The following is a 19,071-nucleotide window of genomic DNA, read 5'->3' as shown; positions in this document are numbered from 1 at the left end:
GATAGCGGCGGCCAATGGAAATAGCTCAAATTCCAATGTGTCGAACGTTACGATAAAAAAATATTTCGTTTTTACCTGACGCAATGTTACGCTAAAAAATTTTTACAAAAATATCAAAATAAAAGTAAAATTAACTTTCGATTTTTAATGAGCTATTCATTTCCAAATGGCGGCGGCAATTAAAAATAAAACAAATTCTAATATGTCGAACGTTGCGATTAAAATCATTTTTTTTCTTACGTTACGCAATGTTTCGCTAATTAAATTTTTACAAAAATAATCGATATAAAATAAAAAATAAGTTTTTATTTCTAGGGAACATTTTATTTCAAGATTGCGGCGGCCATTGGAAATATCACGAATTCTAATCTGTCGGACGTTACGGTGAAAACATTTCGTATGTTACGTTACGTATTGTTACGCTTTGTATATTTATTCAAGAAAGATCGAAATAAAGAAAAAAAAATAACTTTTATTTGTTAGAGAACTTTCTATTTCAAGATGGCGGCAGCCATTAAAAATTTAACAAATTATAATTTGTCGAACGTTACGATTAAAAATATTTTGTTAATTAAATTTTTACAGGAAACATCGATATAAAAATGAAAAATATACTTGATTTATTGCAAACTTTCTATTTCAAGATGGCGGCGGCCATTAAAAATATAACAAATTCCAGTCTGTCCAACGTTACGATTAAAAAAAATTCCGTTTGTGACGTTACGCAATGTTTCTTTAATTAAAACCGCTTAATGATGCATACTTCAAACATTTTGTAATAAGTGTTAAATATTAAACCAGTCGATACACTGGATTCTTCTTTTCATCTAACATAAAATATTTAGCGGCCGGATGGCCGAGCGGTCAAGGTGGCAGCCTACCGCTCTGGGGGACCCGGGTTCGAATCCGAACGGGTCGAGAAATACCCAGGAATTTTTCGGGGGGTGGTCCGTTCGGATATGTCGGGCCCCATCCCTCACCACCCGGTCGCCCCATTGTGGGCCTGGCCGAACCCATAATGGGCCTACTAAAAGAGACCCTCTTAGTGCCCACAGGGCGGAAAGAGTTAAAAAAAAAACATAAAATATTTTAAATAAATATGTTAGTAACCTGACACTGTATTTTCCAATTTCACTAAAACTGTTACTTTAAGTCTAACTCCACTTAAGTTACGGCATACGATCTACTGTAATTTTTTCTAATCCCTAAATTTCTAACCACCGAAATTTAATAAAATCGATTCCCCTAATAGATAAAACTCCCTGAAAATTACATGAATTTTCGACAAAAGACACAATAATTATTAAGCTTCAAAGTGTGTAAATTTATGGCCTCCACAAACACTAACATCCATACATAGAGTAAAAACCCTAAATTTGTTTTTCATTTTTCTACGTTTAAAAGTCTCCTGAGGCCAAAATAGTAAAAATACTGGAGTATTGTGTTTGGCCTATAGAAACGGAAGACACGACACGATATAAATAAAAAACGAATTTTAATTAAAAAAACATTCTTTTAACACTCTTTAGTGTCTGTTTTCGTATTTGGAGGTTACCCCACTGAAACAAGCTATAAAAAATTACATTTTGAAGTCTTTTCTATCGAATTATATTTAATAATATCAAGCATGGTCCTCTAAATATGAAAGATTTTTATTATTTTTTCATAAACTGTGTCATAGAATGCATTTTATTTATTTCTTGTGTTCTGTTCTTTTTATTTTATTTTATTTATTATCACGATACTAAACTGAAACTCACAAAACTTCCTAAACAACATAATCAAGATATTTCAGAACTGACGATTCACAATTTTTCTAAAATAACAAATACTGTTTCTATATGTTTGTCTATTTACACAGATAAAATTATACAAAAAATAATTTTTGTATATTTTTTTTAACATAAATATATAACATTACATTATTTATCAATAATCAAACTTAATTCGACATTGTAGAAATGTTTATTAAAATTTATCAGTTACCGTAAAATATAAAACAAAGTATTATAATTATTTCAAACATCAAACACTGAATTAAAAAATATATAAATACACAATTTCATACCTGATACATTGTAAAGACATTTTAAATGACGACCAGCCAATTATTTTTTGTATAATTTTATCTGTGTAAATAGACAAACATATAGAAACAGTATTTGTTATTTTAGAAAAATTGTGAATCGTCAGTTCTGAAATATCTTGATTATGTTGTTTAGGAAGATTTTTAAACGCTGCGAAGTTAGAAAAAGCCACTTGTGTTACAAATAAAGCATTTTGGCAAAAACTTCAGATACAAAATGTATTTCAGTTATTTAATCTGTTAACTTTTATTTGCAGTCTCATGTGATAAATATGTGCAAAGCATATTTTATGGTGTTTTTAATTATAATTTTCGAGTAAAGTTATTCACTTGCGGTTAATCGCACACGTGTCGCGTTACCGTAATGGAGTAAACCCAATTAAATTTAAACGGTTAGTCACTCATCATTAATTAAGAAGGACTACAATCTATTGGATTGTCTACACTTTGCAAGTTTTAAAATCAATAAATTACTTACTGCTTTACGATTTAACGTTTATTACAATGTTTAGCGAAAATTTACAGAAAAACCAAAGACGCACGTTTTTTTTTAAAACGTGCGTCTTTGGTTTTTCTGGGCCCATACATACGTTCGTTGGACATGGGCCATGGGTTGCACATGGACCCACACATACGTTCGTAATGTAAATGACTAAAAAGCTGTTTTTATACTTTAGTTGATCACAGTAAAAATTAATGTCTTAAAATTTAAAGTAATCAGATATTTGTTTACTCATGGTGAAAAGAAAAACACACAAAGGTTAAAACGATTCACTTAAAAATTCAAATTATGTTCCAGATAAAGATCTGTTCTGCAAATTCTTTTGTAAGTAAACGGGTCGTCATTACTAATGTCTAAATTTTTATTTTAAATTAACGCTGATTCAATATAACGCGGTTTGCTTGACGCCTAAAAAACGCTCAAAATTTACGCTGATTCAAATTAACGCGATATTTGATTGATTTATATATATAATACGATTATTCTTAAACACGAACCAATTAGCAAAAGGTGGCAATTCGTCGTAGCGCTGTAATTCCCGTATATTTATCTTTGTTTTGTGCAATTTTGGAAAAAAACATAACATTATGCCATTGGAAATATCGACTTTGCTTCTCAAGAATTAACTGATAAATGCATTAATGGAGTGTGTAATGATTTATGGCTGGAGGTATCCAAGAATTCTCATTGAGAAGAGCCTATCACTGTATTGTTAGGTTGACAAAATTGTCAACTTAATCGATACGGGCGATGTAGACGAGCAGGATGTTGGGGAGTTACTGCAGGTTTCTGGTAAGAGCCTTTTTTACCAATGACCACTTCAAGAACTGGCAGAACAAGGAATTCATGTAGAACTGGAAAATAGAGATTCTGAAGACGAAATTCAAAAAATTTCTCTACAGTTTTCCTTAGTAAAAGTTTGGTAACGATAACAGAAATCGGACGGCCGGATGGCCGAGCGGTAAAGGTGGCAGCTTACCGCTCTGGGAGACCCGGGATCGAATCCGAACGGGTCGAATAATCCCCAGGAATTTTTCGGGGGGTGGTCCGTTCGGATATGTCGGGCCCCGTCCCTCACCACCCGGTCGCCTCATTGTGGGCCTGGCCGAACCCATAATGGGCCTACTAAAAGAGGCCCTCTTAGTGCCCACAGGGCGGAAAGAGTTAAAAAAAAAAAAAAAAGATAACAGAAATCGTTGATTATATTGTAGCGAATTTTGATAGGATGCGAAAGCAAAACGAGGCGTTTTGGATGTGATCTCCTGCTACCGACATTTGCTTATGGAAAGAAAAAGAAAGCGACCAATGAAACTACAGGACTTCATCGCAAAAACAAGAATTTCTGAAGAGCCAGGACCTTCGTCACAAAAAATTAACTTTTCATTTCTGTGCGCATATGTTTATGTGTTATTTAACATATATTATTATGCAAAAGTTTTTATAAAAATAACTTAAAATTATAGTAAAATTGCTTATTTTTTGGTCGCGTGTTTCCCTATCCCTATTTACTCTATGTTAAAATGATCTCGTTCAACGCTGTTTCGCTTAGCGCTTTGTCGTCTAGGAACGCATCCCCCGCGTTAAGCGTGGGTCTTACTGTATATTTATTAGGCTACAATTTTTTACAATTGTAGTCCAATAAATTCCCACTTCCGTTCGTCTGCGTGTCTGTTCTTTTTTAATTTGGAAAACGGAGTTAGATAGATAAATACGAGGTCCTATACGGAAAGCCTATTGGCAGGCAGCCTGGATTATCTATATACGAACTTTTACTTTGAACCGGAAGTCGCATTATTTCAATTCAAAATTTCTCCCTGAAAAAGAGTTAGATATATAGCTGGCACGACTCTATTGCTAACAGGAAAAAGTAGGATGTACAGGGGTAAGACACTTTTAATTTGAGGCGGAGAACATGTTTTAAATTAAATAAATTAAAAATATGATTAAAAATTGCAGCCCGGCATTGTGACAATGCCGCAATAAATAACTTCTGTCTGTGGAATAATTGCTCGTTTAAGAGAAATTAGTTCAGGCAATTTATTAAAATTTGGAACCAACAAAATTACTCCAAGCGTCTTTCGAAGTTAACCATGATATTCATTGATGTAGTCCGGGTTATGCATTACGTCAAATTTGGTTCTACAACATCATCTAACACTCATTGCATATAATTTTTTTTTTTTAAATATATAAATTATTCAAGTGTATATTTCAACTTTTTCTTCCGTTTAGTACAAGTCGAAACTTATCAAAACGTTTATTGTGGCGTAATCAGTTATTATTAGTTATAACTTATTATGATTTATTTGCGCCGATAGACATTTACGAATACAAAATTTGGAACGATACATTGAGTTAATTATATAAAATCGTTAATTAGAAAGTATGAAAAAATGTTAATTTATAAAAATTACATTATATAACATACAAAGAAAATATTTGGTGTAATATTTTTCGTAAACGGCAAGAGGGCGCTGGTTAATATGATCGAATGGATGTGGAACGCGCTGAAGAAGTGAAGATGGCAGACGATAAAATGGAATTGAATTCGGAAACATCAAAAACTCTGGAAGGATGGTCTCCAGGTGGGACTCTAATAAATATTTAAGAAAAATAATTAGCGATGGCGTTGAACGTTTTAATAAAATTTCATTTATCTAGTCGAATTATAAAATTGCTTTTTGTTTACTCCTTAACGATATTAAGAATTTTGGCCAGAACCGAGAAGGCTTAATTAAACCTTTGTTCTCTGGACGATAACGAATTTTCTTCTTGTTTGTCTTTAACAGACGTTCGACTCAAAGCAAAGATATTTTAAAAGGTTTTACCGTGGAAAAATATCGATAACTGCTCATTTATTTCGTTTCAATTGGATGAAGTCGGGGATTCCGAGTAATTTAAAAACCTCCGCGATTAAAAAACTAAAGTGTTGTGTCTTTGGTGTTAAAGACTGAAGCCGTTAAGATCTAGCTGTCATTTCAACTGACATCTTTTCTTTAATTCAATTGTATTTCGCTTCGATGTTTTTTTTTTTTTTTTTTTTTTTTTAATATCGAAATTTTAAATATTTCTTACAGTAATCAGTTTGTTTATATTTTTATTCAAATGATTTTTACGATTGGTGTTGTTACTTTTAAGTTTTAGAATTTAATAAAAGGAATATGTATTTATGTATAAAATATGTACTTGTGTGCACATTTTATGCAGTGTTCGGCTGCATGGGGCACAGGGAGATGATTGGCAGGTTTGGGGCATGCAAAAACTTCTCGTAGATACGGCTAGAACTTGTATTGGTAAAATGTGATAGAATTGATCGTGTATCCCGTGTGCAACTTTTCTGATGTAAAAATAGAGCGTGCTTGTATACGAAGTATATCCAATAAGTATATAAAAGTACAGCCCGTAACAAAAGTATAAACATGTTTTTCTTAAAATCTTTTTTAATTTTAGTTAAAAACTTATTAAAATTACTTATAGCAACAGATTTTAAATATAATTTAATATATTTTGGTAAATTTTTATGTTAAAATGACTACTAGTTTAAGTTATTTCGATGTTTTAACTCTCGACTGTGACAAAATTATAAACTTAGGATCAAAAGTGACTAGAAATGTATGATAATTTAAGTTGCTATTCTTATTATTAACAATAGAGGGCGGTAATAGTTTTTAAATCAAATGCGGTGGCAATTTAAACAGCGTTTAGAAATTTTGAAAGGATTTTAAATGTTGTCTCGTTGTTGCAGTCTAATGGAACGAGAAATTTGTGAAATGTATTTACTATGTGGATCTGGTGAGTCGTTAAGAAGAGTGGCAGCTAGTGTAAATTGTTCTATGTCTGCTGTAAGATGTGTTTTACAACAAAAGTAATGGTATGGAAAAATTAAATGATCTGGTAGGCTAAAAAGCCTAACTGATGGAGATAGACGCCAAGTATTTTAATTAATAGCGAACAAAAATGTGTCTACGGGAGAAGTTGCGGCTGCTCTACCAATCAAAGTATTGCACGTGACTGTTTGGAGAACCCCAAATAATAATCAAGATGTAAACTTCCAAAAAATGAAATGTAAACCAAAATTAATCCAACGGCACCAACTAGCTAGAATTCAATAGGCAAAAGAAAAAATGTCTTGGATTTTAGATTGGCATCAAATAGTGTTTAGAGATTTAAAAAAAAAAATGGAATTTAGATGGACCAGATGGCTTTTCAAGTTACTGGCATAACTTAAGAAAGAATGAAAAAGTGAAAATAGTAAACAGCATGGAGGAAGAGCAGTAATGGTGTGGTCAGATTTTGGATATGGTGGTAAGACAGACATTGTTCTTATTAGTTGTAAAAGTAACTCTGAAAATTATCAAAGATGCTCTATGACAACTTAATTACTTTTGGGCCATTAATTGGTGGAGTAACTGGAAATTGCAATGAAACAATGCTTCAGTACCTACCTCAAAATTAACAAAACAATGGCTTGAAAAAGAAAAAAACAATGATGTAATTGATTGGCCATCGAATTCCAGATATAAATTCCATTGAAAATCATTGCTGTCTGTGGAGGAAACAAGCAGTATAACAGTGTAAATGAACTAAAATTGGCAATTATGGAAGTATGGGATGCACTAACTGAAGAAAAAATGAGTAAATGCAATACCACATAGAAAATTTCAACTAATTTCATCAAAAGGTGGGCTTACAAAATATTAAAACAATTTTTAATTGTTATTTCTTAATACTGTGTTTATAGTTTTGTTACAGTCAAAATCTAAACAATTGTATAAATGATGTAATTATTTTATACTTTTTATAAATAATTTAATTAATATATAAAATTATCTTATCAAACTTTTATTGTTAAATAATGAATTAAATTTAAATTAATTTTAAAAAAACAGGTATGTTTATACTTTTGTTACAGATTGCATGTAGTTTGGTTTAATGATATCTAGATATTGATACTTTATTTTGAATTGAACATACATTTTCATAGTTATATTCTGTATAATAGTAATTTGTAATGCTCCAATAATTCTGAGAACTTGCATATCTTCATTTAGTTTAGAAATAGTAAGTAAAAATTGCATTTATTCAAAACAATTTTACAGTGTGATACAGCACTGTATTGACCTTGTGGTAACATGTATTGGCATTAAAAACTATTGTCAAAATTCATGTAATTAACTTTAAATTAATATACATACTATGAGGATTCATAAGCTAGATTTTTTTAAGTTTTTTTTTTTTTTGTGGGCACTCAGTTTTTTCTCTTTTCATTTAAGACTCACAATAATAATGGATGGAAGTTAAGAAACGAGGCCTGACATATTTAGGATAGAGACTTTACAGGAAAATTTCCTGGGTGCCTACTCTTGAGCTATGTGAATAACAAGAATGTTTGGGAGTGTCACTTGTCACAAACTTGTTTATTGGAGAACATTAATGGAATAAGTTAGTAACGGTGATGTTCTCAACACATTTGTATTGTTACTTGCATAGCTTCAGATTAGGCACCCTGGACTTGACTCTAGATCTGTAATACAGTAGGTTGATGTCATTACTTGCTTTGGCTATCCAGCTTTCTATAAATTAGGTTTTAAAAGATGATTGAAATTTATATTAGAATAAACTAGGAAAACTAATGATAAAATAATGATTTAAAAAAAAATCTAATATTAGTTTATAGAGTAAGATTGGATCCAGAACAAAAGAAAATTGAAAATTAATACAGGGTTAGTTGAAATTGAATTAAATGATTTTCTTTCATTTTACAATGGATGACTTCAGAATTTTATTACTGAAACATACCATTGGAATATTATTAATTATAATTGTGAATATTCACAATAATGTAAAATCACATCATGTATTTAGGCCTAGTGCTAAGTATAATCTTCCTATTTATCCTTCAATTTTGGGCATATATGCTATGGATCTACCAATCATTAAATGTGTTAGTTATATGAGCTTGATTGGATTTAGAAGAATATTTGATCTATATCTCAAATTCAAGTCAAATTTTGCATTTTTTTTTTAATCTAGAGCATATGAGTTAAATTTGTTGATTTTACCAATCTTACACTTTCTGAATATTATAATTATACGGGTAACCCCTGTATAACACGGGAGTTACGTTCCAAAAAATTGCCATGTTATGCGAATCCGTGTTATATGAAACAAAAAACTAGTGAAAAGAGGGGTTAGGTTCCAAAAATTAAAAAACATGCTGTTAAATCCTTCTTTAAATCGGATTTATTATTCACAAGTCGAAAGGCTGGATGCAGGCAGGTATCGGGGCATACAAAATTACAAATAAAAATAATAATATACTGAATATTATACTGTAAAAATATAAAATAAATATAAAATAATTTATATTGTTAATTTAAATGAATTTAAATAGTAGCCAGGGGTGCCCCTAGTGGCCATTTTTGGGATACAGTGATAGAATCCAGTTTTTCAGCTTTATTATATAGTAGATTTTTTTCATGGGTACAATACTTATTTATTGTTTAAATAAATATTTTACCAGAGGATTATTCATCCTATATAATGATCTCAGCATGAGCATCATCAACTGATAACAGTTTTTATTACATTTCATGTTGTACTGTACGAGTGTTTTACCTAATTCCCGAACCGTGTTAGAGTGAACCCGTGTTATACAGGGGGATGTTCCCAATTCTCGAACTGTGTTAGAGTGAATCCGTGCTATAGAAGTGCCATGTTATACGGGGGTTACCTGTATGTCATATTTTATTTAACAATGCTAAAATATATTGATCAAATAATAAAACCCTTAAAAATCCAGCAATCACCAACTATTTAATAACACAAATGTTTTTGGTATTATTGAAAGACCTAAAATTTATTACAGTAAAACCTAAGTTGAACTGCATTAACTTGAAGCTCTCTACAAGTCATAAGTGCAGTATATAGGGCTTTCTATATAATATGGTCTTGTTAAGTCAAAATTGTCCATACTTTTAACTTGAACCTATTTCCCTTATACTGTCTACCCTTTGAAAGGTCTATTATCTTCATTTTTTCTTACATTCCATTAGAAGACCATATAATTAAGATAAACAAATAATATGGCTCCATACTGAACACAGCACCATGCCATTACAACCTCAAGTTGACATTTTTTTACCTAACACACTCAAAAGTGCTATGAACTTCATGCAATTTTGTGATCACTCTGTAAACAGATTTTTGAAGAAAGGCTTGATACTAGGAAATATAAAGCCACAAAAAAAAAAAAGAAAGAAAGAAAAATTGAGAAAATTTGGTATTAAACTCATTAACTGAACTGACTTGAAGTTGGAAGTTTTTTACTCCTTAAATATCAACTTAGTGAGGTTTTACCGTATAACCTATTAGAAATTTAAAATTATTACATTTGTCTTCGATTTTAATTCCTTGTGATATTTTATTATATAAATGTACTTTAAAAACAAGATGATGACATGTGATTTTATTATAGCTTTGTCAATGTAACTCAAAAATGTTTTATTGCAAGCCATAAGATATTTGCAGTTTATTTTTATTGGATTAAATATACTAACATAGATTATTAAATTTATTTCAAATATGACAAATCAATAAAAATTTCCTGAAATATATTAAAAGTTTTTTTATAGAAAAGTTGTTATATAAGCTATAATAATTTTTGAAGTTGATTATGAATGAGAAAAATAAAGTACAGTAATAATGCCATTTTGTCATATATAAATTTAAAGGTAGAGAGAATATTGATATTAAAAAAAAATAATAATAATAATAATAATAAGGCTTCATAACTGATTAAAAACAATGATATAAACCAGTATATAATACAATAGTTGCAGAAATACTATTTCATTTATTTGTGAAAAAAGTATTATGTGAATTCTAAATTTCTTCAACAATGTGCTTGTGATGTGATTAGATTTCTGTTTAATGCATAATCTATCCTAATAATTACCTATAGTGATTTATTATCAATTTAATAATGAGCTGGTTAATTATTTGTTCTTCTGCTTATATATGTCTTTAACTGAATGAAGAAATTTAATTAGGGAAAATTGTTAAGCTTAATTCATAAATTAAATTTTCATCTTACCATGTAGTTAATTACCATTTCTGCTGGGCAAATATCTTAATATTTTTATTAAATATTCTTATTTCTTCCATTATTGTTGTATAACACACAATTTTTTGTAGAAATATTCATTGCTAAATAAGGTGAACAATCAAAATAGCCATTTTTATTGATGTTACTATGTAAAAACTTGGATTTGTTTTTTCCTAATCTTTTCAAGATTCATCAAGTTGTTTCACATAAAATGAACAAAATTTTTTGAATACAAAATATTCTACCAGTCTGATGAATCTAGATAATTCCAAACTTTTTTTATTAAGCATTTATAGGTAAATATCACAATATTTTTTAACTTTTTTGAATGGCAATAAAGTTAATTGATTGCACATTTTTACTATGGTAATATTAAATTATGATGATAGAGAAGGTTGTTACAAAGATTAAAAATTTTGTCATGTGTTTAATTTTCAAATGAATTTTAGATATCCAAGGATAATTTTTAATTTGCTAAAAGAGCTACCATATTGACTACTTTATTGAATTTAATTATTAGTAGTTTATCATCATTGTATATTTAACAATTAATTTAAAAACTTGGCCAGTCATGAATTGTAATGTTTTATTGATAAGCTACTATGAAACAAACATACTTTTAATCAAATTATCAGATTATATTAATCAATTTGATATTGCTATCTATTAACAAAATATAAAATAACAGTTTTCATTATACTTTTTCCCTTTATTTATAAGGCCAAAAATAGCAGAATTTTTATTAAGCTATATATAAATTTTCAGTTAAATAAAGATAAATGTTTTTGCTTACAGTAAAAGCATTTCCCATACAAATTTGCTTTTCTTTTTAAATTAAACTGTAAATATTTCATTTAAAAATTACTGAGATTTAATTACATAGTCTGATAACTTCATTTTTTACATAATTTGATAGTCAATAAAATTTCTTTAAAGGAAAAATTTTATTAATAACAGAATGTTCAATGCATTTTCTTATACTACTACAGTCATATTTATTTGCATAAATGCAAGTTTGATTAATTATATGATGTTTAGCAGCTAAGAATAACTTAAGACAATGCTTTAGTTATGGTATTTATCGAACATGTGAAAAATAAATAATTATATATTTGAAATAATTTTTATTCAAATTATTTCAAATATAAATGAAAAATAGTTGGTTATTTTATTCAAATGTATAAAATTATGGCAACATGAGTAAAAATAACATTAACAGGTTTATATTGTCATCAGGCATCATTCAGAAAAGCATGCATATTCTGAAAACTATTCAGAATTGTTTGTATAATCACAAGACGAAAGATCCCAAGTTCTAAAAATTACTACTAGGTTAGGTAGCTTTTGCTATTTAACAGTGCACAACATCTGTTTGGCAACAACTTCTGGCAATCTGCAATGGAGGAATCATCCAAATACAATGTATAATGCTCTTTAGAGCATCCACTGTTGGTGGGCATAGATTGATTTTGCATATTGTGTGGCTTACAAGCTTCCACACCATCTTGATCAGGTTGCAATCAGCAGATTTTGCACCCCATGTCAAAACATGTATCTGGTGATTGGCAAAACTATCTTTTTGATATACCTGCTGGAACATGTCTTCTTCAGTAAAATGTTGTTCTATCAATTTGCTAATTCATAGTCCAATATGTATTTGTATACTTTGGAATTAACAATTTTCTTTATAACTTTCAAAGACCTTTGAGATGTCAAGCAACCCCAAACCATAACATTTGCAAGGTACTTAAATTTTGTGAAAAGATTGCTATAATAGAAGAAATAAGAGGTAGCAAGTAAAGCTGATGTTGCTCAAGATAAGAGTTTGAATAAACAAACAGTTACTGAAACACAGAAAAAGAGTGAGAAGATACAACAAGCTTTCTTAACTTGACAGGTACAATAAAAAGCCAAAGGTACAGTAAATCAGTATTTTATAATCATTAAATTTGAAATTCAGTTGTAAATCAATCAAAAAATTATGAAAACATTAATCATGATTGTAATTTCTTAAATAAAAATTACTGAAATTATTTTTTTTTTTTAAATTGTTTAATTAGATCCAAACAATAACCCAATATTCACAAATCTCTTTTTATAATAACAACTGTTAATATTTTTGACTATTTTCATGTTTCTAAAATAATGTACTGATGAAGTAAAGCTATTATTAAAAATTTTTGAGCACTATTTTTTTTTTTTTAAAGTTATTGAATAAACTAGTTTATTAATATGACAATTGAGTATGTATACTATACTATAGTATATGAACATTCTATGAAGAGTGATGTGGTTGTTGTATTCCCAGAGACAATAAGAATAAAATTTAACCTAAAAAGAAATTTATTTTAAACAACAAATCTAAAATTATGTTTATTAATGAATAAATTTTATTGTTTATAAATAAACAATACTTTTTAGATCATCCTTCCAGATCACCTCCAGAGCAAAATCTCCAGACCAAAATTATTCCACTGAATAAGTTCAGCTAGTTTTAATAATTTTTAACATCTAACATACAGGAGGAGCTCATCTTGAACTCAAAAAAGACATTGTGATGAATCAGTACAGCAAACAATAACAATATTCCTTTAACTGGTCCTCTCATATGGAAGAAAGTTGCTGAAATTGCAGCATAATTGAATATTGAAGGATGCTATCAAAGTTTCAAAAGCATCATTCTGTAACTCAGGTTATTTTTTCAGGAAAATCTAGATGAGTAAATTATGCTGCAGCTGAAGAATGGATAAAAGAAAAGCAACTTGTTATTTTTCATAACTATAATTCAGCACATATTTTCATTTGTGCTGAAACTGGTTTGTTTTACAGATTACTATCATAAAATAAGATTGGTCAAGCTGATCTGATAGCACACTCCACAAAAGTGAATCAAATATTAATTTTGTTTACAATAAATTTTATAAATTGTTGGAATCAAATAGTTGTTCAGAAGAATTTTTCACTGAATATATAGTAAGGGATGTAGTTTATAGATTCCAGAGGAACCGGGTAGTTTTTACAGTGACCATAAATGAAAATGTTCAGTTCCCTTTTGTGCATGTGCATGGACATGCGCAAAGAATGGATTGAATGGAACATAACACTTAGGTAACAAAAGTGAACAGAGTTGTTGCACATGCACGTGGACATGCACAATAAATGGATTGAATGGAGCATGCACGTGCACATGTGTAATGAATGGATTGAATGTATCATAATCTTGAATATATAATGCTTGACAGACACACAAAAGTCCTAACATAAGCACTTCACTACTATAGTGTAGCGTGCTAAAAAACTGTCTGTGTGGTTCACATTGTAAAGGTGGCAAACAGGCAAAAGAAAGGCTTACACTGCTAAGTTATTTTGTGTCAATATGATGGGTATGAAAATATAAAGTTGCTTGCAATAGGTGGTTTGAAGAGGCCTTGTGCTTTTAAAAATGTCAGAACACTTCCTACTTCATACAGACATAGCAAACACCATGATGATATATTTTATGAATGGCTTTATGACTGGGATAAAGAGTTAAGACAACAGCAGAGAAATTTTATTAGTGATGGAAAATTGTGCTGCACATCTCCAATCTAACAAGTGATAATCTTAAACGAATTCAACTGGTACTTTTTCCACCCAATGTGACCTGTTTGATGCCACCTTTTGGACAAAGGGATAATATAAAATTTTAAAATTTGGTACAGATCCTTGATGCTCAAAACAAATACTACAGCATTTGAATAAAAATAACACCATCTGAAGATCTAACATGTTAAATGCACCGAAGTTGAATGCTGAAGCATGGTCAACTAATCCAACTGCAACTATATGCTGCTTTCATAATTTAAAACTTTTTGTGGAATTTGACTTGGCAGATGACAGTAAAATTCAGGAAGAAAGAAGACTATAATAATTTTCAAGTTTTTGTAAATGCTGACACTTTACCACCAGAAACAGAAAAGATTTTACTGAATTTGAAAAAAAAATGTTGAAGTATATGAAGGATCAAGTTATCCAGCTGACAAAATAGCAAATACAGAATTAGATAACAAAAAAGGAAGATGAGGAGTTTTTGTTCCAGTGCCAGTTATTATAAATGATTAAGCTGAAAATTATGTTGAAAGCATATCCCATTTCATTCTACAAATAGAAAATGCTTCTGACTGGTTTTTGCAAAATATTGCATTGTCTTACTGACCACCCTTGACGAACCTTTATGTTCAGTAACAAAAAATGCTTAATAAATCATCCAACAAACGTTTTTGACCTTACTCAAGGTCTGCTGCAGGTTAGAGTAAGAATGAGTTTCAAATTTGGAATGCTTTGAACAGAACAGATTTTAAAATATTAAATTTTTAAAAACTTTTGAAACATAACAACCAACTGAAAGTTAACAGTTGGGAATGCGTGCAATTCAAAATATACATATAGGGCAGCACATGTGTGTATTATTTATACATATAGGGACTGGTATAAAAGTAATTAATATACAATTAAAGTGCATTAGCGATACCACGTTTCTCACACAAGTAACGCCAGGCATATGATAGTGAGTTACCATCCTTAAAATTGATGCACCTGCCTGTCAGGCTGTTTCAAAAGTTTTTAAAAATTTAATATTTTAAAATCTGTTCTGTTCAAAGCATTCTAAATTTGAAACTCATTCTTACTCTAACCTGCAGCAGACCTTGAGTAAGGTCAAAACGTTCATTGGACAATTTATTAAACGTTTTTGTTACCGGACATAAAAGTCCATCAAGGGTGGTCATTAGCACCAGCAATTAATTGTCTTACTAGGTGAAAACAAGACCAAAATCAAAAATACAAATAATAAATTTTTTATCCAAAATTAAAACTTTTTTGTTCATTTTTTATGCAGACTCATAGTATATTACATATTTATTACTTTACATGTGTTGTCCATATCCTTTTAGCCATTTCTTATTTTGTGGTTCATTCATTTGACTTTATTATACCACAGTAAAGGATACGGTTTGGCTTTATTGTTCAAAGATTCTTATTTTTCAGTTTAATTGTTCATATGCTTTAAATTACATGTACTACTATTATAAGTAAGACAAAACCTTTCACACTTTGTTTTTAACAGTTTAATCACTAAGTACAAATGTTTTTGGCCATTTTAAATGGCCTTCTTCGGGTACAATAAGGTCGGTTGGAATGTCGGTTAGCAGATATTTAAATGACGTCACTGTTTACAAAAGTTTCTTCTTACTAGTAAATAGTGACATCATTTAAATATCTGCTAACCGACATTCCAACCGACCTTATTGTACCCGAAGAAGGCCATTTAAAATGGCCAAAAACATTTGTACTTAGTGATTAAACTGTTAGAACAAAACCTTCCACACTTTGTTTTTACTTATTTTAAGTAGTTCTAGCTTTGAGTGCAGAGAAGTACTATTAATTTTGGATTACAAAATAGTTTCCATGTAATGAACATGTCAATTTCAGTACATAAAATGGATACTTGCTATAATGGAACAAAGCAGTTGATCTCAGAAGATCCATTATATTGACAGTTTTTATCATTATATTCATTATATTGCTGATTTTTTAAAAATAGAAATTATTTAGCTGATTGCAGGACATTTAACTTGCATTAGTGTTGTAACACGGTGTTGTATGATTATAGAAAGGAACAGAGTGGTTATCATATACAATAATTTTGAGAAAAGTTACTTGATGTAAAATTGTGCTTTTGACATAAGAAATGAAATCATTTATTTAATGTATCTGCATATATGAAAATGCTAATGTTATATATGAATGGATACAATTTATTTAAATGTGAAAGCATACAAAAACATGTGAAGATTTAAAGATAGATAGGTTAGAGAAAGAAGCAGTGTGCAACAGGTTGTTGGAAAAAAGCAACCTGAAGATATGAAATTGCTAACTAAAGCTAATTTAACTGAATTTCCACATTTATTGCAGTGCTATATAAGATATTAACAGATTCATATTATTCTAAACAAAGATATAAATAACAATGTAGGTTAATTGATCACAATGAAGTCATATGAAATTATACTAATTAATAATGATGATGATGAATGCATCCATTTAAAATATAAATTTGACAACAAACGTATGCAACAAATTTTTAAAAAATGTGCAAACAAAAAGTGTTTCTCTTTCATATTTATTGTACCTTTATACCTTTATATTGCACCTTTTGTGTTTTGCTTTACATTGAAATTATGTGCAGTTTTGTGTTTTTATGCAGATGGCAAATGGTTATGTTAATTCACTCATATTATCAACGAACCTGATTCTTAAGTTAGCAACTTATTATTTTCTGATATGAACATGAAGACTACTGAATGTACTCACTATGGTGAACACACTGGTTTGCATATATTTTTCTTAAGTATACTCAGTTATAAAATAAAAGTTTGCTCTGTATATTTGGAACATCAGACTGAAATGTTATTCATTATAATAAAAGCAAATGTTTAAACACATGTTAATGTTTTTTGTCAATTGTAAAATAATTGCATAGTTATTGCAATTGTTAGTTATTGCATAGTTAAATACTTGTAATTGTTATAGTTATTGCATAGTCAAATACTTGTAATTGTATAGGCAATCACCTAGAACCATTTGAGGTGGATCACAAATTACCGTGCAAAGCAAAATTTATGCAAATTTTGTTTTGCAATGTAGTTGCTTACACACAACCTTCATGTAAGACATGACTATATTATATTTTGTTTGTGCAAAGAATTGTTTGTATTTTTAATTTGAAGTCATTTTCTGAAATACAGGGTAGTCATAAAGTAACTTGACAAACTAATAGTGATCTTGGGAGCATGGAGAACAAGAAATCCATCAAAACTTTTGCAGGATAAGTACAGGTAACAGGGGTTTACAATACACAAAAGTTGGCAAACACATTATGATTTTGGTTAACAAAACCATAACTGAAAATTTCCAATACAATACCAGGAATTCACAATCTCAGGTTCTGCATGAGAGAAAACAGCATAACAAAAACAACAAAGATATTTGTGTTTGGAAAGTGGATGAGCCAATACCCATGATAGAAAACCTATACAGGTTTGCAGATGAGGTTACAGAACTGCAGTTGAAGCTTACTATGACATCAACTGTGGGTTATCAAAGCATCTGTCAAGTGGAATTCAACTAATTAAGCAGTATTCTCACGTTTTCTTTCTCATCCAAAAACATGAACAGGTGTTCTGTCACAGGTATTGGCTCACCTGTTTCCCACTTTTCATTCATAACAATAAAATACTTACTCAAAAATCGTTTAATGCAGTATATATAACTTTATTCTAATATTTTTGATCATTTTAAATGATCATCATCAGGAAAAAGATTCTAAGAGCAAACACCTAACTGTTTTTTGAGTATTTTATTTTGTATGACAAACCTAAAAGTTTGAATAAACAAGAACATTTTTTGAAACCATTGCAACTTAAATGGCTCTATGACTACGACTTGTGTAAAATATCTATTTTGATGTTATTAAATATAGAAGAGAGAATTCAATTTCATACATACACATTCCATAATCCTAATTTTCTTACTAAACGACGATAATCATTATAAGAAATAAGTTAAACATTTTTAGTACTCAATTAACAGATGCCTCTATTGTTCTTAGTTCTTAAGGAGCTGGTTATGACTGCCTCATCAGGTTATCAATTCTTATATTAAAATTGGTAGCAGATGGCCGGGAGGTTAAAAAATCGCGGGAAAGTCTCACTTTTCCTGTCGAGAACATGTAAAATGAGATTTCTCAGGTAGTAGTTGACAATTATGAAATGACAATTATCAAAATATATATATAACAAAATCGGGTTATTTTTGGTTGAAGTCCAGATTTTCACACTATGTTAGTTGTTTCATTTCTGGTATTGTAAATAGAGATGTACATATTTATCATACTTTTACTGTATTTATATAAAAATGTTATATTTACTTAGATACTTCCTCTGCTACAAGTTTAAAGTGTGAAAAAATAGCTGAAAGTGTTTGCTTTAATATAGATGTAGGGCTGGAAAAGTGTGGAAGTTTTAAAATAAGACATGAGAATAAATAAATAAATTTGATTTTTACTTAAAACTATAAAATTCTGTATTGTAGTTTTTATAAGGAAAGAGTTTTAATAATTTACCAGATCTGTACTATGAACATAAAAACTTCTCACTGTTGCAGCAATATATTCTGACTCACTTAATTTTGTCAGTCTTTGAATTTGGCATTATTGAGTGAATTTTGTCGATGCCTTATTCAAGATATAAGTTTCAGTTTATTTACATTCAAAAAATAAATTACTTCTGATGCTATAACTTACATGGAGACATTTAAGCTTTGACATTCTGGATTTTG

General features: G+C 29.6%; 1 protein-coding gene across 1 annotated transcript in view; it reads left to right on the top strand.

Annotated features, from left to right (window-relative positions):
• The first annotated feature begins 5,037 nt into the window (after nucleotides 1-5,037).
• Nucleotides 5,038-19,071, top strand: part of LOC136989237 (ubiquitin thioesterase OTUB1) — a 55,553-nt gene continuing 41,519 nt past the window's right edge. The window contains exon 1 of the mRNA XM_067287344.1: nucleotides 5,038-5,173. Within this exon, the coding sequence (XP_067143445.1) occupies nucleotides 5,080-5,173 (94 nt within the window). The 5' untranslated portion in view covers nucleotides 5,038-5,079. The remainder of the gene's footprint in view (nucleotides 5,174-19,071) is intronic.

This window comes from Centruroides vittatus, unplaced genomic scaffold (assembly GCF_030686945.1).
Source record: "Centruroides vittatus isolate TY-2023 unplaced genomic scaffold, ASM3068694v2 scaffold_450, whole genome shotgun sequence".
Taxonomy (NCBI): Eukaryota; Metazoa; Arthropoda; class Arachnida; order Scorpiones; family Buthidae; genus Centruroides; species Centruroides vittatus.
Note: the sequence above shows the minus strand (reverse complement) of the source record. Positions and strands in the feature narration are given on the sequence as shown.